Genomic DNA, 21,317 nt, shown 5'->3' on the forward strand with positions numbered 1-21,317 from the left:
ACAGTTAAAAAGCTCCTGACAAAAATAGTTCCCCATTTTGGCTTGCCCTTAGCTCTGGGGTCCAACAATGGTCCAGCCTTTACAGCTAAGATATCTAAATTAATTAGTAATATCCTTGGAATAAAGTGGAATCTACACTGTGCCTATAGGCCTCAAAGTTCAGGACAGGTAGAAAGAACAAATCAAACTTTAAAGGAGATTCTGACTAAATTATGCTTGGAGACTGAACTAGGTTGGGTAGAGCTTCTCCCTTTTGCCCTCCTCCAAATGAGGTGCACTCCCAAGCCTCCCCTCAATCTGTCCCCCTTCCAGATTGTTTATGGGCGATCTCCCCCAATCATTCCATTAGTAGATGTAGAATTAAAGGAAAAGTTTTCCCACCTTTGACTCCTTAAATCCTTAAAAGCAGTTCATCAGCTTCAGTCAGAGCTACATGAGACATTACAAAAGGAAATGACTAGTCCCAGTGAAAAACCTTCACAACCTTTACCCTATAAGAGGGGAGATTTGGTTTTTATTCGCAGGTTTGATTCCAAGACCCTGGAACCTCTTTGGAAGGGACCGGTTCCTGTTGTCCTGTCAACTCCCTTGGTGGTGAAGGTGGCTGGACATTCTGCCTGGATACATTGCAACCATCTGAAAGCAGGACCCCCCCACGGACATCAGAAAGGACAAATGGAAGGTTATCGGCCAACCAGGCAACCAAAAGCTAAGATTGGAGCGGGTTGGAGATGGTTCGCCTTCATGATAATATTCTCTGGGACACTGACAGTATTGCCCCCAAGAGGACTAGATCACACAAAAAATGTATGGATTCAATTGGCAAACTCGCTTAATTTGTCTGAATTCTGTCTAAATATTGATGTAAATTTCCATCATGCATTGGGGACATGCCTCATGTCATAAACCTAAGAATGCTGTCAAATTATATACACCCAGGGTAATTATGTCAAATAATACCCAACGTGCTATGTATGAAAATTGTACAACCAAATGTCTGAGGATAAAATGGTCGGAAGGGATGCCCTGCCATATAAAACAAAAAATTGTGTATAACAATTGCCATATCTCCCTGCCAATAGGATGGTTTTATACCTGTAAAGGAATAACTTTCAATTATATCCCAGCCAATTTAACCAAGACCCATTGCTGCTTGAGTCATCTAGCTGTGGTTCTACCAGATAGAACTGATTTGATTATGCCAAACAGAACTAAATGTTGGTCACCCTATACTGCACCAGGATGTGATGATGATGTAGGTCTGTTGACAGATGCTGAAGTAATAACTATGATAGCATCTTTTGTTGCCTTGCCTTCTATAGGAGTCCAGGCTGAAAAGGCAGTATGGAAATTAGCATGCAAGGTGGTCAAAGGGTTAAATGCTACCTCATCAGCCTTGGCATTAATTAACCAAGAGTTACAAGAACAGAGACAGGCAATCTTAGATAATAGGGCAGCAATAGACTATTTGTTGCTCTTCCACCACCAAGGTTGTGAGAAAATAAGAAATACGTATTGTTTCAATCTTACTGACAATAGTCCAAAAATCAAAGAAAAGGTAAAACAATTGGAAGATCTGGCTCAAAGGGTACATAATGAAGATGGCTGGGACTTGTTCCAATGGCTAACTAAATGATTGCCCAACCTACAATGGTTAAAACAACTTTTTCTCATCATTATAGTTGTGTGTATATGCTTACTATTGTCATGCTGTTGTATACAATGGATGCCTATGTTTATACGTAAGATTACTTAAATTGCAAAATCAGTGGGGAATGTGGGACTGCATAACTCTGTAATCATAAAACTCCCCTAGCCCCAACTGTGATTGAATGTGAGTAAATAGATAAAGATGCTTGTTAGTTCCGGGACACTAGATAAGATCTCTATCAGCCATAAGGTCCCAAAGTAAATTACTCAACTCTTTGTTCGAAACTGATGTTCCTGACACTGCTATCTATAGAACAATCTACAAACATCTGCTGACCATCAATACGTGTCAGCTGACCACTAACCTTTGTTCCTCTTCTGTAAATTTCGCCTGTTAACTTCCCCTGCAACCCCCTATAAAAAGAGCCTCGGACTCTGGGCTAGTCGCCTCTCTAAGCTACTTTGCTTTGGGAGTACCATCTGGCCAGACTAAGGTCTGTTTTACTTTCCAAAAAAAAAAAAAAAATGCTCCTGTGAGCTCTCAGGCATGTACCCCTTCGGCTTTCCGTAGTCCTAACCACCACCCCATCCCTAGTATCCCATTACAGCAGCATTCTGTCAACAAGATGCTTCAAATTTAGGGTCTGTGTGTGTGTCTGTCTGTCTGTCTCTCTGTCTCTATCTAACTCTGTCTGTCTCTGTCTCTTTCTGTCTCTCTGTCTTTCTTTCTCACAGTCTCTCTGTCTGCCACTCTCTGTGCCCCTCTCTCTCTCTCTCACTCTCTCTCTCTCTCTCTTTCTCTCTGCCTCCCCATGTGTACTACAGATTGAACCAAGGGGCTCACACATACTAGGAAAGTACTGAACCACTGAGTTATGCCCCTAGCTCATCCTCTCATTCTTAAACCCCCAAATGCCTTCACATCTCAGTGACAAAATATAACCCAAGACAAAATTGCCAAGCTCCTATAGATAATGTACTATATATTTCAACAAGCTGAATGAATTTTAAATGTTTTCATCATAAACAAATAAGAAATATTTGAAGAGATATACATGTTTACTCTGATTTAAACATTACTCAATGTATATACTTATCAAAAACATCCATAAATATCTTATAAATATGTACAATTTTTCTGTTTCTATGTATTAGTTTTAAAGACTAAATCAACCTAGCAAGCTGTTTTCAGGCAGGCATTATCTATTACATTCCACTGCCAGTGCCTGTCACTGGGAGCTCATAAGCATCCATCCCATTCGCAAAGGCTGCTTCACTCAGACTCTGTCTTCTCTTATCTTGTTGCTCTGCAGACTTCCTGTGATGTTTTCCAGATAACTTCAGTACACAAGAACAAGCTTTTTTGTTGTTATTCTCCACTCTCTCCTCTCTTTGGACTCATAAGTGATTTCTTACAGAATGAAATGTCTCATGATGAATAAAACCTCTTTGCCAAAGTACTACTACAACAATCTTGTCTCTCGTGTTTTCTTCCAAATAAACATATTTCCATTCACTAGTTCTGTGATCTTGGCTGAGTTATTAACTTCTTCCCCTTTCAAAGAATTGTTGTAAAGGAAATAATATATACTAAAGGAAATCACATGCACTATAAACTTCATAAGCAAAAATCACTTTCATGCAAAATGCAGTATAGAGCTAAAAGGACTTGCTGCCTTACAATTCTTCCCATCTTGTGTGTGCTCTAGTATCTCCAAAATTGATTTTAAATGTGTAGGAGGCTGTAATTTGTATCCTAATGCCTGAGTTGATTAACTGAATCAACTGCTTTATCCCATTGTTGACCCCATACCTTCCCCTTGGTTTGGCCTTCAACTTATCAGTCTCTTCCTCCCCTTTAGTCAGCTTTCCTTCATCTACTAAAAGAGTGCTAGTGATTTTTCTAGCACAAACCCTCTATACAAAGAAATTTGTAATTGTTATATATTTAAAAGCTGAGACTGGTCTTTCTATAGACAGAAGCTAAGAGATGATAACATCAAAATAGACCTAGAGAGAGATTCTGTCAAGTGAACAAAGGGGCCAAAATCTGTATTTATCCACACTGTCCAGAACAGGGGTTCTCCAAACTATCATCTTGAATGTTTGGCTAACAGTCTTATGTGGAAATTTATATAGCATGTTTTCATTGTTTGAGCTCTTAAGCCCCAGGATCATTAAGTTAACAACACACTGTCTCTCGTTTCATCCTTGACAAGAGATGTACACTAAAGCTTCCAAAACAGTGTTTCTATATAGTGAATCTTCTGATCAAACACCCACCTGAGCATCAGACCTGCAGCACACTTGTTTATCTGACATGCTGGCTTATACAACAGTCACTTGGACATTTGTACAGCATAATGTTGGCCTTCTCAAATCCATTCAGCTCCAGGTTACTTGATGAGAATTTTTGTACTTATGATACAATGGGCTAGAAACTATCATAATAACTATCATAATAACACACCCTGTGGCACTGCCTGAGGGTGATCAGTCAGCTGCTCCCAAAGGTAACAGCTCTGTCACCCAATCTCATAGCACAATTATAATGGGATGGGTTTACATGGTTCAAACTCTAGCAAGTGTTCTATGAATTAATTTTTAAAATGCAAGTTCCTGGACTATTGCTTGGACAGCCTTAGGATAACAAAAGCTAAATACACTAAAATATCTAGCATAGGAGATGTGAAATATCTGCTAAGGAATCAAAAATAAAAGATTGCATTCTAAAGTTTCTCAAACTTAACTGTCCATATGAGTCATGCGGTGGAACCATGTAAAAATGCAGATTCTGATTCAGGAAGTCTGAATTGAGCCCTGAAATGCTTCGTTTCTAACAAGTTCCCAGGTGATGGTCACACTGCAGGGACAGAGATGCCCCTTGAAGAGCAAGGGCAGAGTGAATGAGTAATGGGGTAATGCCAGTGGGGAAAAGAAACATGGGGAGCAACTCAACTAGAATACACGCAAGTAAAATTATCAGAAATGTACACATTTTGTGTACATTTTTGTTCTTTATGCAAAATTACGTTTAAAAGGAAATACTTTCTGCATCATCATTTTTCTACTGTGTCCGTTCTTATCAGATCATCAGAGAGGGACTAAAGTGGCTCCTTTTAGAAGTTTTATGTAAATATTTAATCCTAAGATGTGAACTTTGATTAGTCCCAAACACACACACCACAGAAGTGGGGAGGAGAGGAAGAGCAGGGCCACCTCCAGAGCACATCCTTTGAAGCGACAACAGCTCCACAGGGTTGAGAAGGGCGCTCCCCTTAGTTTGTTTTGGAAACCCACCACCATGATATCCAAGCTTGGGCCCCTTAGTTTAGCACTTTCTGTGTCTTCACTAGGGCAGATTCTGAGATAGCTGACAGAACCATGGATTTTAGGACATACAGCCCTCAGTTGCCTCGCCATTCCTACCCTTAAAATTCACCACCTTTAGCAACATCAAAGTTAGGCCTCCTCTAGTAAGCAACACCCAGAAGAAAAAGTAAAGATATAAAATAAACCAATTATGGGCAGTGAAGCTCAGATGGTCCCAGCACCCAGAAGGAAGCTCCCTGCCTCCATCCCAGGCTCCTAGGGCAGAGAAGCTGAGCTGATCCCAGCACCCAGAAGGAAGCTCCCCACCTCCATCCCAGGCTCCTAGGCCAGAGAAGCTCAGCCGGTCCCAGCACCTGGAAGGAAGCTCCCCACCTCCATCCCAGGCTCCTAGGGCAGAGAAGCTGAGCTGGTTCCAGCACCTGGAAGGAAGCTCCCCGCCTGCATCCCAGGCTCCTAGGGCACAGAAGGTGAGCCACGTGGGAGCCAGAAGCACCCCCTCCTGTGGAAATGAGAAGACACATAAACAAGTCTCAAAAACAGACTTCTGGATCACCTACAGCAACCCCAAAGGGAAATGAGATGGAACATTCTGATACTCAACCACCTGGACTCTCTGAACTGGCAACAAAAGAGGATCTGGGAAAAATGAAATCAGAAATAATTACTCAGATAACAGCAAATGGTGCAAGGCATGATTAATAAATCTAGAGAGGACACAGGTAAAAAAATAGAGGATCTGAGGAACATGATGGAATCCCAACATAGGAAACAAATGGAATCCATAAAACAGATATAAACAGATTTCCAAGAGATTAAAAACTCCATCGAAAGTCTGTGCAGCAGAATGAACCAAGGAAGGTGAGGATAGAATTTCACATATAGAAGATAAGATTGCAATTAGTGACCAGGAAAAGAAAAATAGCTTTAAAATTGTAAGGGAACATGAGAAATCAATCCAGCAGCTGCTAGACGATGCAAAGAAGACCAACATAAGACTGATTGGAGTCAATGAAGAAACAGGAGAGAGTGCAGATGACATAAAAAAATCTGTTCACAGTAGTGATGGCAGAAAACTTCCCAAGGAGAGGAAAAGAACTTGACATACAGATAAGTGAGGCATATAGGACTCCAGCTAGCCTTGATAAAAAAAAATCTACACATAGGCATATAATAGTTAGGATTCCAGAAATCCAACAGAAGAATAAAATTCTACAAGCAGTGAGAGAAAAGAAACAAATCACATACAAAGGAAAGCCCATCAGAATCACAGCAGACTTCTCAACACAAACCCTCAAGGCAAGAAGAGCTTGGAGTGATGTATTTCAAGCCCTAAAGGAAAACAGCCTCCAACCCAGATTGATGTACCCTGCAAAACTATCTTTCAAAATTGATGGAGAAATAAGATACTTTCATGACAAAGAGCACCTCAGGAACTTCATGAATACCAAACCGGCACTCAAAACACTTTAGACAATACCCTAGGAAAAGACAATGAGGATCACAACCCCAGGAAACCCAGCAGAATGTATCCATTGGGCGTGACAAATTAAATGCAAAGGGGGAGAATCCAACAAAAAGAAAAAGTCATGACAAGCCTTTTAAAGCTTTTAACTTCATCTCCCTGATGAGCATATAATTCAATCTTATTATTGTACTGATTAGTATTTTTCTGATTCTAGAGTTGCACACCATTCCTTGTGCTATACTGGCTATTTATCATCTTCTTAGGTCTACATTTTAATTGGGTTGTCTATTAATGAGCTCTAAGAATTCTTTATATATTCTGGTCATAAGTTATATGTATTGTAAATATGGTCTGTTTAAGGACTACTTTTCATTTTAATGCTGTCATTTAAAGTTCTAAATTTTGATGGAATCTCATTTATCAATTTTTTTCTTTTATAACATCATGGTTTTTGTATCCTAGGTAGTTCTTGCCTACTCTGAATTCATAAATATTTTCCCTTATAATTTCTTCTTAAAGTTTTATACTTTTAGGCTTTCTTATTTAGGTTCATAGATCCCTTCAAGTTATTTTCATGTATGGGAAAAAAGGGTTGAGATTAATTTTTTATGTACAGATACCAGGTGTTCTAGTGCCGTTTGCTGAAAACACTATCTCTTCCTCAGCTCTTGAATTGAGTTTATATTCTATAAAATGCTAATGTTAAATAATCTTTCAAAACTCAGTGGACCATATATGTGTGGTTCTATTTCCAGATTCTCTGTTTTATTCAAATGATCTATATGTCTTTCCTTACACCAACACTGCCTTGATTACTGTAGCTTTAGAAGAAGTCTTAAAATTAGGTACTAAATGTCTTCCAACACTGTTTTTGTTTTTTGTTTCTGTTTTTAACTTTTCTAGGTCCTTTGTACACCTACATAACTTTTAAATTTCAATATCCAATTCTTCATTTATAGCAAGTATACACAGACCTGAATTTTTATATATACCTTGTGTTTTCTAATCCTGCTAAATTCAAGTATAAGTTCTAGGGGCTCCTAGAGATTTCTTAGTATTTTCTCTGTAGATGATCATTTCATCTACATATAAAGATTTTGCTTCTGCCGTGCCAATCCTATCCTAGTTGTGTCATTTTATTGCCAGACTATTCTGGTGGGGACTAGGTTTCAAAGTTTAATGGACAGATAAAGAGTAAGCATATCTGTCCTTGTTCCTCACCTTAAGGAGAAAGCATTATATCTTCTCCATTTACATAAGGCGTTCTTGCTGGAAGTATGGAGTACATGTCTTTAATCTGTTGAGAAGGTTCTGTTCTACTTCTAGGCTCCTGATAGCTTTTACCATGAACAGCTGTAGAATTTAGTCCAGTACTTTTTCTCTAACTAGGGACAGGATCATATGGCTTTTTCCTTTCCTCTGTTAAAATGATGACTTTTGGGGGTGGATCTTCCAATGCTGAACCAACACTACCATCCCTATAACAAAACCACTTTGTACATCCTGCCAGATCTGACTTCCTATAGTTTGCTTTGTTAAACAAATTTCTATCTATGTTCATACTTTTTTCTTCTATTATCTTTATCCAGTTTTAGGATTAGCACAATGTTGAGTTCCTAAAATGAGGGGAGAAGTGTTCCTTCTTTTTTCTGCTTTAATTGTTTGATATAATTTATCAGCTAAAATGTTTATGAGCCTGCTGTTGTCATATAGGTAGGTTTTCAAGCTAGGAATATACTTTCTTTAATAGGTGCTATTCAAATTTTATATTTCCTCCAGAATTAGTTTCATTAATTTGTCTTCTAAGTTACTTCTTAGAAGTTGTCAAATTTATTTCAAAAAAGATTTTTGTAATATGCTTTCTATATCCTTTTAAATTCTGTAAAATCTGTGGTAATGTCTCCTAGATCTTAATATTGTAATTTTAAAAATGTATAACTGATATTGTGTAACAGGAAGAAAAGGTCTAAAAGAGCAGGGGAATTGTGAGGGGTAGGGGAAGGGAAAAAAGGGAAAGGAAAAAATATGAAAAGAGGGAAAAAAAATGGAAACAAGGTCTTTGCAAATAGGGAAGGGTGGAGGGGGTAAAGGGAGATCAAGGGAAGGGGAAAAAAATAAGAACCAAGAGACTCATATAAAGGTACAAGATCCCAATGATGAATGTAACCATATTTTATACTGAAAATGTACCAATAAACTTAATGGGAAAAAAAAATTTACACGTGTCTAGGAAAAAAATAAAATAAAATAAAGCAATTAGTTGATGAACCCAAGTAGAAATGATTTTGAAGGTTTTTGTTTTGTTTGTAGGATTATCTTACTTAACTGTTAAATTGCTATTTTATTACAGAGTTCAGTATTTTTTCATCTAAAGGGTTCCACCTGCTGGTGAATCATGACAGCATTTTCCTTGGTCAGAATCAGGCAGTTTGGGGCTTTTGTTTTGTTTTGTTTTTTGTGGTACAGGAGACTGAATCCAGGGCCTTCACACTGAGCAACATCTCCAACCCCTTTTATTTTTTTGAGACAGGGTCTCACTAAATTACCTAGGCTAGTCTCAAGCTTGTCATCATCCTGCCTCCGCCTTGCAGAGTGCTAGGATTACAGGAATGTGGCACCATGCCCAGCTACAATCAGGCTATTTTAAAAGTCCAATAGACACAGGCCCATTGCAGTTCAAAGAAAAATGATTGCTTCAGGAAACTTCTCAAGTGGGAGTGTGGGAGTGGGGGTATACTTAGATATGCTATAAAGTCCATTTCTTGAGAAGGATGGAAATCAAAACTTTGAAAACACTTAACTATAGTTTATGATAGAGGGGGAGGTGTTAATGCCTTCCTTATTTTCAATCTATTTAATTTTACTGTATTCACAAGCTTTTGATTGCCCTGGCTAGATGAGGGCAGAGTGTTCTGAAGTCTTTTGCGATATTTCATTGCACTTTCCACTATAAATTCCCTGAATTGATATCGCACGTTTAATCCATACAGATAATATTAATTTCCATCAGGTCGGACATCATATTAACAGATCCCATTTAATCTACTCTTAACTATTCCCGAGCGCTGTACCCAGCCCTCCACATCCAACAAGTTGCCCAGAGCAGTGAGGAATTCAGTTTCTAAATTACAAGAGCACCATCTTCTGGCGAAATATTTTCTTTGTAGGGAGGGTGTTAAGAGCTACCAAAAATACTAGTTTTTCTGGCAAAAATTGCATTACATCACAAATACCTTGAAATTCTATAGCGTTCCTCATTTCCTTTGGATTGGCACTCACCACCCCCACCGCTCCCACCACTGAAAGGTCCTCCTATCCCTTAGCAGTGAAAAGAGCTAGTCCGTCTTTCCCGGTTTTCCATTAAACTAAACCGGTTTCAAGTTTCAGCCCCTCCTTGAATTCCAGCCTGCTGAGACTCCCGCTAGAACCATCCAAAATGGAGCCTCTGGTTGCTCACCCATTAAAATGCTCCGGGCCCAAAGCAAAGGTATTTGCAGTTTTGCTATCTATGGTTCTATGCACAATGATGTTATTTCTTCTACAACTAAAATTCCTAAAACCTAAAATCAACAGCTTTTATACCTTTGAAGTGAAAGATGCCAAAGGAAGAACTGTTTCTCTGGAAAAGTTTAAAGGCAAAGTAAGTTACATCTTCTGGTTTTGTTTCCATTGTTTTTCCACATTTCTGCTTATTCTCTTACTATAATCAATTTTTGCTGTTAAATAGTCATAGTTAGAATGTGATCTTTAAAGCAATTTTATTAGTACATCATTTTACGTAACAGAATCTGAGTTTATATACCTCTAATGGATGAACTCTTATTTTTCTCAAAAATGTTTACTTTTGTGTTGACTTAATACTTTTAGTTGTCTACAAAATAGTAATATGAAGATAGCAGCATTTATTAATGAAAGTATTAAGTCTAATCGAATATTTAAAAGCAGTAAATAATGATAGTTTTTTAAACTTTCATGAGTACCTAATGTTTTTTAAGGGAGGTAATATATCAGAGTCTTCTGGATTATGGCTTTCAGTAAAATTGAATTTGCATAAAAATGTGAAATAACATCTATCAGAGGTTATATTCTTGCAAAATGGTTTAAGATTTTACCTACTTGCAGGATTTTTTTTTTTTTTTTAATGTTTCACTTCACTTTCCGGTTGATTTTTTTCTTTTTCCGGGAGGTTACACTAGTTGTAAACGTGGCTAGTGACTGCCAGCTCACAGACAAAAATTACTTAGCGCTGAAGGAACTGCACAAGGAGTTTGGACCATTCCACTTCAGCGTCTTGGCTTTTCCCTGCAATCAGTTTGGCGAATCGGAGCCCCGCTCGAGCCAGGAAATAGAAGCTTTTGCAAGACAAAACTACGGAGTAACATTCCCCATCTTCCACAAGATTAAGATTCTAGGATCTCAAGCAGAACCTGCCTTTAAATTTCTTGTTGGTAAATATCTACCTTGCCTCACCAATATAATCTTTTTAATTGCTTTTTATTTAAAAAAATAAAATACCAAGACCATACTTTCCTATTTCATTTGAAATGTTTTATTGGGAAATTTTCATAAAACCATCCAAGAACCAGAATCTCATCCTTCATAACTTTCTAGAAGTTATGCTTTCCTTAAGTTAATGTTTTAACTTCTTAGGTGGCAAAAAAATTCTACCCACTGTATTTTATTCCTTATGACCTCTTCCTTAAAACTTTACTTGAATTGTGGTCATAGCTATTTTCACAAAATATCGCAGTTCTCCTTTCCATTACCTAGCACTGGGGAAATATCTCTCATTATTAAAACTGTGCACTCATGAATATTACTGAGCTTATTAACTGAACAGTATTGGTGATTAACTATGTTGACTTTCTTATCTGAGATAGTGTCTTCAAGGATGACTATCTCAGCTTCTTCAACGATGAGTATCTCAGGTTTTTGCTAAAATTCAAAATAATATAACCTGATATTTTTCAGAAGGCAAGAGTATTAGTCTTCCTTTTTAATTAAGCTAGCCACAGAAATCTAAAGATGTTCCCAAGTTAATTAACATGACAGCAGTGTGGTATAGTGACAGTACAGGCTTGGGCCTCAAATAAATTCAAACCCTACTCAGTTGCTTTTGCTGTGTGGCTTCAGGTACATGAGTTAACTTCTCTGTGCCTGTTTCCTCTTTTGTAAAATGAAAGTATAAATGTATCTACCTTCTAGAACTTTGGGAAGGATTAATTAAGCATGTTAATTGGAAAAGTAAAATACTTACATGCTGCTTACTCTGTGCCAAACAGTAAAGGACATTCACTCAGCTAATGATCTTATCTAACTTATTCTGAGAACATCTTCAGTCCTATTTTCTCTCTCTCTCTCTCTCTCTCTCTCTCTCTCTCTCTCTCTCTATATATATATATATATATATATAATTTTAGTTTTGATAAAACAATGCCTCTGGCATATCAAACTCCAATTTAACAAATGAGATACACTGTAATATTTTATATAAGCATGTAATCAGAATCCTCTAAAAACATTTAATTTCTAGGGAAAGTTTATATAATGCCTAACACCATGAATAGCAAACAGAGTGATGTCTTCATTCCTTTTATATCTGGAATACACTGAGGCAAGAAAAGCCAAAGTGCATGCTCTTGAACTAATCATTCCTCAATTTCAGCAGCCAAATACTTGGGTACAGTAGCTTCCAGGTTATTCCTCTTTATCACTGAAAAAGCTTGTAAAACCCGGCTTACCCTGTGTGATAAGAGGGTAATAGTGACAAGATGTGTCACTGAACTTAGGTGGGGAGTGCAACAGACCCCCAGGGTTCAAGAGCACAAGTCTGGAAGAGGGAGAAATGGATATCGACCCAGCCCCTACCACTCATGAGCACTGATCTTGAGTCTAGGTTCCCATTTTTCTCATCTAAAAAGTGGGGATAATAATAATATTTATCTCAGAGGGCTGCTGTAAAGATGAAATAAAAGGATCCATTTAAAGCACTGAGCCTACTTTAGTAGGCACATAGTAAAGTGCCAGGCAAATTAATAAATTTTAGTTATACTCATTTTATCTCTTATGTTCATTAGCAATATGAACATAAATTCTGGATGATATAAAGGGAGAAAATCCACGTTTCACATAAATTAAGATTTATCAAAAGGATATCACAGTTTCTCAAAATGAAATGGTTATTTAGAATTCCTTGCCATTGTCAGCTGTGTAATGTTAAAAACACTAATATATTTCATATGAAAAATAATCCACACATTCCCGTTTCCAGGAAAATTTAGAACATTTTATCTTTAAAAATGTTAAGAAACAAAATTTTGAGTTGATGACAAAGTAAATTTCTTTAAATCAACAAACCTAAAATAAACATCTTTTGTTTCATGATTCTAGATGAGTAATCAATGAAGTTATCAAGTACAGTATATCCAAATCCAATTATTCAAAGCCTGAGCCCTGCTTTGTTTCTGCAGTACCAGAGATTGAACTCGGGACCTTGCACTTGCAAGGCAGGCAGCATCCCCAGCCCAGCCTGAGCCCTCCTTTGTCTGGGTGTTTTCTTTTGTATTTGATATTATGACAGTTCTAGAACCTGATTCTAAAGTTGTCACTTATGCAGATACCAATGAAAATTAAAACTTTGACAAAGAACAAAATAGCTCATGAAACTATGTTCTGGGTGTTTTAGATTCTTCAAAGAGGGAACCGAGGTGGAATTTTTGGAAGTACCTGGTCAATCCTGAAGGTCAAGTGGTGAAGTACTGGAGGCCAGAGGAACCAGTTGAGGCCATCAAGCCTGACATCGTAGAACTCATTAGACAAATCATCGTCAAAAAGAAAGAGGATCTATGAACATCCCATTGAGCCGCGTTGATGCAGTATAACAGAGAAACATTGCCAGAGAATTTGGTCTCATTTTCAACATTTTGACAATTAAGTGTGGCACTGAAGATTGTTTTTTATGTTTTCTTGCTAGCCGATGGTAATGAATATCCCCAGGACTTAACTACTCGAAGCCAAAGAATCAAAATGAAATATATTAAATACTTCTTCTGACCGCACTGAAAAATTCAGAATATACAGTTGCCAATGTGCTTGAATATCCTATTACTCAACTTGACATTTTCTAGGATTGCATTTTACGGGAATGCCAACACAGTATACTACTGGATTCAAGAACAGTGTATGTGACTAAAATTTTCAGAGTAGCTAACTGTAATGGCTATGTTGATGTAAATAAAACACAAAATAAATTATGAAAGATGTAAAATATTCATAGAGCCAAATCCTCATATATGTTTGTCTGTTTCATGTACTAGATTTTATTTACTTTTAAAGTTCATGTTTCTAGTCTATTTAACTATAACTGGCCAAATAGTCATTTATGCTACCATAATATTTGAAAAGGCCTTCATATTCAATACTTTTCTCCCCATTGTGTTCTAGAAACAAGTCAAATTCCATAAATAGAATGCTAATATATTTAGACTAAATTAGTCATTTGGAAAGAATTCAATGCTACATCATTGTGATAGCTGAAACAGTAAAACTCAACTCCAGTCTAAACTCTAATGTAAAAAAGGGAAAGGATATGGCTGTAATCACAAAATGCTCTAAAATGTAGACCTTTCAGTAGAGACGCGATATACTTTTTCTCCCAAAGTCATGACTTTTTACATTTATCTGCCTTGTAAATATTGACTAACAAAACAACCTGCCAAGTTGGTGAAGGTTGCTGTCCCATGAAATATATAGTGATTGTATAAAAGAAGTAAATATGAAGACTGGGGCAAGTGCATGTGTGTATTTGTGTGTATGTAAATAGTCATAAAAATTTGGCTAAGAAGACCCAACTTAAATAGCCTGTGATTTGGCTACTTCTGACCTAATAGATGAAAGTGAAAATATTTTTGCAGTAGAGTCAGTCATAGCACCACCATACATAATGTAAATGTTTGGACTAAAATTCTTAAAGAAACAAAAAATATTTCCTAGAGCACCTCCTGCTTCAAAACCTATATCCAACCACTGAGCCATGAATGTGTTTAGTGAGGCACTTGGTGGAGGCAGAGGCATAATTTCCACTGGTGGTGACAAGAGTTGACAGGGCTGGCTGCAAGAATATCAAATTAGTGTGTAACCAAACCTGCTTCCATCTCTCACCAGCTGCAGGATTTTGGTGAGTCACTTAACTATTTAACATCATTTTCCTCACCTGTAAATTAAGTGGGGCTCAAATGAAACAAAAAGCCAGTGCCAATTCTAAAAGTCAATAAGCATACTTAACAGGAAACAAATCAGAACAAACCTGTTTTAACAGTGAAGAAACAAAAGCCACCCTACAAGTTCACCTGTCCTTTGCAATTTTACCCTAAAGAGCCTATTGGTAATTTGAATTCTGAGCCTCTAGGCAAAATTTTGATCAGGCCAACCCCTGTAAGTGTTGTTGCCCCAGTACTGTTGCCATGTACCCACTCTGACTTCCATGAGCCCCTAACAGTTATGTCCCTGGTGGGATGTTTTCCTGTGCCTGCATTAGATGAGTGAGCAGAACTGAACATGCCAGCACCACGCAGGAAACACAGATGGATGGTAACAGAGCTGCATGGGGGATGACCTTGACTTGTGATTCTGACGCCCTTCACACCTTAAATCACTAGTTCTTTCCAAAGCCAGAGAGAATGGGTTTCTTATACAAGGTGTGATCAAAATATATAGTGAATGTTTAATTTTTTTTAACTATTACAGTAAAAGACACACTAACACTCATTCCCTTCAAAATACTCCCCTTTTGAACATATTTATCCCGTCATTCTTGCCTTTCTGAAGTTGTTCTGGAAGTCTTTTATGTCTTTATGGAAGGTGATCAAAAATATGGTGAATGCTGCTGCTGAGTCCCATTCAATGAAAAGGCAGGCTCTCTGAAAGATTACAATGTCTCCTTATGGACCTTATGCATCAGATTTGATGCTGAGTGACTTCTGGCTCTTCCCCAAAGTCAAAATGATCGTGAAAAGCAAATGTTTTGAATTGATTCAGGATATCAAGGCAGCCATTATAGCACAAATAAAGACACTCATGAAAGAGGACTTTCAGAACTGCTTCCAAAAGTGGCAAGAATGATGGGATATTTTGAAGTGAAGGGGAATATTGTGAGGGGGATTCATGGCAATATGTCTTTTACTGTAATATGCTTTTTTAAAAAATAAACATTCATGGGCTGGGGATTTAGCTCAGTGGCACCTCGCCTGCCTCACAAGCACAAGGTCCTGAGTTTGATCCCCATACCAAAAATAAATAAACATTCATTGTATTTTTTTATCACATCGTGTGTATCTCCAAAACCTGGTTGCTTTATCCCAACCTATGGTCCCTGCAGCACCCAATCTCCCCGTGGCCTTTGAGTATATAGAACAGGCAGGTGGAGCTTTGCAAGTGTGTTCTGTCCGTTGCCTTGAGGGAAAGAAAACTCACGTATCCATCCAAAGTTCCCTAACAATTAGGCTCTGAGTGTTGGAAAGAGTGGACCCATTTGCTGATGTGCAGCCACCCATAACTTAAATGTCTCACACAAACACTGCTGGACAAATACGCTGAGAAAAAACCTGCACCTTTTCTGAATTAAGCAGTCTTTCCTTTTTTTGCCTTTTGGGGGGGGGTGGTGGTACCAGGGATCGAACTCGGGTCCTTGGGCTTGCCAGGCAGGTGACGGAACCACTGAGCTAAATCCCCAGCCCAAGCAGTCTTTCTTTAATCTCTTGGCACAAAATGTCAAGAACACAGACTGCTACAGAATGCCTAAGCTAAGGAGTGTAACAGAAAAATATCAGACATTACATAAAAAGGTACTTTGAAAAAAAAAAAAAAAAAGTATAATACTTCTCCTTGCCGGGGATTTAGCTCAGTGGTTTGGCCGCCTGCCTCACAAGCGCAAGGACCCAAATTCGATCCCCGGTACCAAAAAAAAAAAAAAAAAAAAATATATATATATATATATATATATATATATATATATATATAAAGGTACTTTGTCTTCATGACAAAGGAAAGGAGCAAAATGAAATGCATTTTAGGCTGAGATAAATCATTCATTCACTAGAAGTTTGCTTGGGTTTGTTTTGTTTGCAGAGTGCAGAGAACTACTTCCCATGAACTCCTATCATCACCCCATGGCAGATGAATAGAGTGTTGTGGACTGGAATATATATAAACTTGTCTGAAATCTACCTTGAAAGTTGTACTTCATTTCTGCGTGCTTAATAATTATGTACTTATAATATGTATATGTGTACATATGCATTTCTTAATAATTCTAATATATTGGTTCCACTGCCTGCCTCGAAAGTGCAAGGTCCTGAGATCAATCCGCGGTACCCCCAAAAAAATTCTAGTATAAACACTAGCATATACATAGAGGTAGCTGATAAATGTTCAGTGACACACTCTTTGGAAGATGAATTGTGACTATAGCACTTGCCAATTTCCGTGGGTAAATGTCAATTTCAAGCTACCAATGGTTGAAAAACTAGCTTGCAAAATTTCTGAAAATTTAAGTTCTTGAAAAACAATACAAGCTGCCTCCAGCACATCAAAATTTCTAAATATTTGACTTGATCAAACCATCAAAAGGAATTCAAAAGAGAAAAATATACAGTATACATATATATTCTTTATTGCAACTATACTATTTTGACAGATTATATAAAAATATAGAACCATATGCAGTTTTTGAATTATAAAAAGCTGCTAGTACTTTACTACTTAATCACACTAAAATCTATTGACCTAATAGAACTGTCTTCAGATAATCTCAAGTAGAAAAATACTCCTGTAAAAACAAAGAAGGGAAGGAGGGAGAGAGAGAAGAAAGGAGGGAGGGGGGCAGAAGACATAAGGAGATAAAGATAGCCCAAGAAGAAAACCAAAAACTACATTTCTCTATTTCCTTTGGAAATATTAACTGTTTCAAAAGATGGCTTTGCATGAGCTGTATATTGAATAGTCCCTGTACAAAATATTTGTATTTGTGGTGTTCCTTTGGGGAAAAAATGACATGTTTGGGTGGACCTGGTAAGGGGACACTCTGTTAGTACTTAGTCTCAGGTTGCTGTCATCTTTCCTATGGAATAATATGCTACTAGTGTTGTACCTAGAAACCAATCCTCATGCTCTTTTCCCTCTTCCCATGCCCTTCTCCAAACTATTAAGGTCATATTTTGCTGAGTGGCATGTAACATGTTCTTTTCTGGGGGGATAAAGAGTAGCAAGGAGTAAGGAATTAGAAATCGATGCAGAGGACAGTAATGAGAAGGTGTTAGGTTCCCAGCATAGTGCTCAACATGGTGGCTGCCCCAGGAGAAAATGGGAAGAAAATGCTTCTTAATCAGGAGAGCCTCCCTCCTCCTCTTTCAGTCCCTTTCCCTCTACTTGACCCTTGTCTTTGCAGCATGTATCCCTCCTTTTCCTCTCACTCCTGTGGAAAAGTTTTCTTTTTGAACTTATATCTTCATTTTTCTCCTTATTTATTTTTTATTTCATTCCTTCCCTCCTTTCTCATCTCAATAATATGGAAGTACATATTTGGCTTATTGAGAAGAAATATTGTTTTATGTCTTGCTCTTGAATTTTAAAAAATTGAAACACAAAAGACAAGTCTTCTAAACTTAGTAGGTTATATTTTTATTATCAGGACAGTGACTATAGTAAATAACATGTTGAAATTTAATCTTTAAAAAAATGAAAATAATATTTACATAAAAAGTATTCTTCAACACAAATATTCTAAAAATAGATTAATTCTAGACAACAAAAAGATAAGATTTGAAAGAAATAAAATCCATAAAAATCAAGTTATATTATGTTTAACCTATTTTCTAGAAATACTTACATTTAAATAAGCATAAAATTATTTTACCAATAATTTACAATCCAACACATTAGAGAATGTGATGTATTTCTCATATTTCACTTAGGGTTTAACTAATAAACCAGACCACCAAGTTCCACTAACTTGCTGCAAATGGCCACATGAGAACATCATATGTCTGGGACCCAACACATATCTCACCGCTCCATGAGTTAAAATGGCCTTCAAGGAAATCAGGAAAAACTTTCAGTAATATTTTTATGGTTAGCTCTTCCCTTCTCAAAAGCTAGATCTTATGCCCTCTTCCAAATATTGTATGAGTATGTGATTTTACAGAAAATGGAATAAAGAAGTCAACGCACCCCCACCCAAAAATATTCCCAATGTTCTTGATATTTCAATTGAAAATGTTTTAATTGATTGACTTATCTTGAAAATTATGTTTTCCCTTCCACTGGTAAACACACATGATCATAGACACTCTACTACCATATTAAGAAATGGATGTAATTAAAGTACTTATTTCACCATTATTAAGTTGTGCATTGTATTATAATTAACTCAATAGCAATAATAACTATTGCCCTGCTTCATAGCAAAATACACACATACACATAGATTACATTCTGATGTTCATTGTATATGCAATAAGATAGCAGTTGTATGTTAGCTGATGCCATTCATATATTCAACCAGCTAACAATACACTGCCAACCCATCACACACAGGTAACCGCTGCACTTCATCAACAAGGGGAATGTATCCAGAAGCACATGGCAGGATAGCTGTGGCTACTGACCTGACCCAAAGCAGCCACCTAAGAATACTCTGCCTACCTGATTCAGGTCATTCCTGCTTTTCATGGCCCATGAGTCACGGAAGCTAAATTTGTGATAGGATACACAGTAGCAAGACATTAGTCATTGCATTCTGAAAGTTCAGCTATGTATTCAATTTAGAGTGTTACCACTTGAATACAGAAAAAATTATCTGGAAAAAAATCTGTAAAAATATTGATGGGTTTAAAACTAAAATCTAAGAGTAAAAAAGTTAAAGGTGTACTATTTAGCCAACAAAGAAATGTGGTAAATGTTCATAACGAGAAACTTAAAACGTATAAGGGCTGTTTATGTGGAAAATTTTTTAATTTTTTAACTTTTTACACTGATTACAAGAGAAACTAAAGACCTTTGGGTTGGACCTTTCCAGGGCAGAAGTATTACACTGGATCAAGTTTTAAATTGCTAAGAGCCCGAGGTTATGTCACTTCTCCACATTGTCCTCAAGATGGCATCATTTCCACTTCTTCGGGGAGAGTGCTTCTGAACGCAACAGAGAGGAGTGCAACTAGCAACTGTTAAAATGAAAATCTAACAGCCAGCTAGCAAAGCACTGCCTATCTGTCACGTCCAACTTTCATCTTTTGCTCTTAAGGCAAAAACTAGGAAGCACCATTCGGATAAAAACGATTACCATTATGTCAGCGATCTTCAACTTCTTGGAATTCTTTTAGTATTGGATTCTGTACTTATTTTCAGACCAGCCCATACTTCTCCCAAATGCCTTTTTAGCAACCATTAGTTTGCTGGAAATCAAAATGAAGACAGCAAGAGCAAGCCCTGGACACTCACCTTGGGGGAACCTCGACTTCTCTGCTGCTTCATGTCCTCGGCGAGCACCCGCATAACATTCTCCTTTGAAAACATAGATAACATGTTGAGAATGAAACTATTTGGGAAAATAATAATGTTAGATGTGAACTTTTTCTAGATCCTGGCTTTTCAAACCAAATTCTCTCTTTTTTTTTTTTTTTTAAGCAACCAGGCACCTCCAGAGTATAACTAAATTATACAACTCAAAATTAAGACCAGGATGTAGTTTGGGCCACTTCATGACGCTAAACAGGTATTTAAATGGTGACTTTGGAAAGAAGCCCCTTAGAGACCTGGGAGGAGGAAGAGAAGGGCCTTACTCACCCACAGCATCTCTTCTTCGGTCCGGATCCTCCGCCGGGCGGTGCGCTCCAGTTTCCACTCCATCTCTGGCAGGCGTTGCTGTACCTGGAGTGTAGCTTCTCCTGGACCTTTTCCGGTTACTCGTCCCCGCCCCCAGGGCTCAGACAGATTTAACGTCTAATCATTAAGCCCCTAGAATCTCGTCCCCCAGGACCATCACATTTCACCACCTACCTCTATTTTTCTCAACTCTTTCCACAGTCCCAGAGAGTGGTCCCCGGGGTACTCCTTTAAAAAGCCGGCTGGGCGGCCCCCAGAGCGGGAATCCCCCTCCCCGGCTTCTCATTGGTCGCCTATAAGGTGACGTCAAGCCCGGGAGGGATTCCCCTGGCGTGAGCGGCCCCGCCCCGCGACGGCCAGGGCGCGCACCCGAGCGCCAAATTTTGTGGCGGGCGGTGGCGGGCTCCAGCCCCGGCCGGGCGCTGAAGATCCTCAGGGCCCCTGGAGGCCAGGGGTTGGCGGGCAAAGAAGCGGGTTTTGTCAGTTAGCTCTCCGTTTTCAGAAACAAAACTCTTCGTTCTAATGAGCTGTCTTCTGAGCTCCCACCTCTCTCTTTGAGGTCGGAAGGTGCAGTAAACTCCAGCCTTCCGTCCTTTGGTCCCTTTTGTCGTGATCATGGTGTGAGCCGGGCTTAGACCTGTTCCCAACGTGTCCTTCAGCTCCTCATCTTCAGAGGCAAGGAAACGTGGCGAGAAATCTGTGATGACAAGGGGAAACACTGACATTTATTCAGTAAATTTTCCTCTGCTCTATCCATTGGGAAGGTTACCTCACTGGAACTTCTGAGCTCTCTTCCTAACCAGGCTTATGAGATGAAAGGGCCAGTGACAGGAAGGACCTCAGAAGAAGAGCTAGGAAAAAAGCTGAGCAGACTTTTTGTCACTGGGGGCTAAATGACAAAGGGAGAAAGGGGAAGTGTCGTTGAGGGAGGGCTCTGCAGGGAAACACAAGGAGCTAGATGGGCTGAGCAGCCTTAGCTGCCCTCTCAACC

The 21,317-nt window shown here is 38.2% G+C and overlaps 2 protein-coding genes across 3 annotated transcripts in view; one reads left to right on the forward strand and one right to left on the reverse strand.

Annotated features, from left to right (window-relative positions):
• Cdc20b (cell division cycle 20B) overlaps nt 1–21,037 on the reverse strand; it is a 63,890-nt gene extending 42,853 nt beyond the window's left edge. The window contains exons 1-2 of the mRNA XM_004848678.3: nt 20,288–21,037; nt 19,943–20,005 (exon numbers count right to left, since the gene is read on the reverse strand). Coding sequence (XP_004848735.1) covers nt 19,943–20,005; nt 20,288–20,350 — 126 coding nt within the window. The 5' untranslated portion in view covers nt 20,351–21,037. The remainder of the gene's footprint in view (nt 1–19,942; nt 20,006–20,287) is intronic.
• Gpx8 (glutathione peroxidase 8 (putative)) lies at nt 9,842–13,717 on the forward strand. 2 transcript variants are annotated; one of them, XM_013073496.3, is made up of 3 exons: nt 9,842–9,935; nt 10,635–10,896; nt 13,134–13,717. In XM_013073496.3, exons 1-3 carry the CDS (start codon nt 9,885–9,887, stop codon nt 13,295–13,297), a joined length of 477 nt encoding a protein of 158 aa, XP_012928950.1. In that variant the 5' UTR covers nt 9,842–9,884; the 3' UTR covers nt 13,298–13,717. The 2 variants fall into 2 exon arrangements, with proteins under 2 accessions (XP_012928950.1, XP_004848576.1); XM_004848519.4 differs by having other exon boundaries at nt 9,847–10,088.
• Nucleotides 21,038–21,317: the final 280 nt, after the last annotated feature.

This window comes from Heterocephalus glaber, unplaced genomic scaffold, assembly GCF_053883595.1.
Source record: "Heterocephalus glaber isolate CG9 unplaced genomic scaffold, H.glaber_assembly_v1.0 deba00001538, whole genome shotgun sequence".
NCBI lineage: Eukaryota > Metazoa > Chordata > Mammalia > Rodentia > Bathyergidae > Heterocephalus > Heterocephalus glaber.

Coding starts and splice junctions, on each gene's coding strand:
- Gpx8 (XM_004848519.4), top strand. CDS start 9,885: ATGGAGCCTCTGGTTGCTCACCCATTAAAATGCTCCGGGCCCAAAGCA. Junction 10,089..10,634: donor TGGAAAAGTTTAAAGGCAAA/GTAAGTTACATC, acceptor TTTTTCCGGGAG/GTTACACTAGTTGTAAACGT. Junction 10,897..13,133: donor TGCCTTTAAATTTCTTGTTG/GTAAATATCTAC, acceptor TGGGTGTTTTAG/ATTCTTCAAAGAGGGAACCG.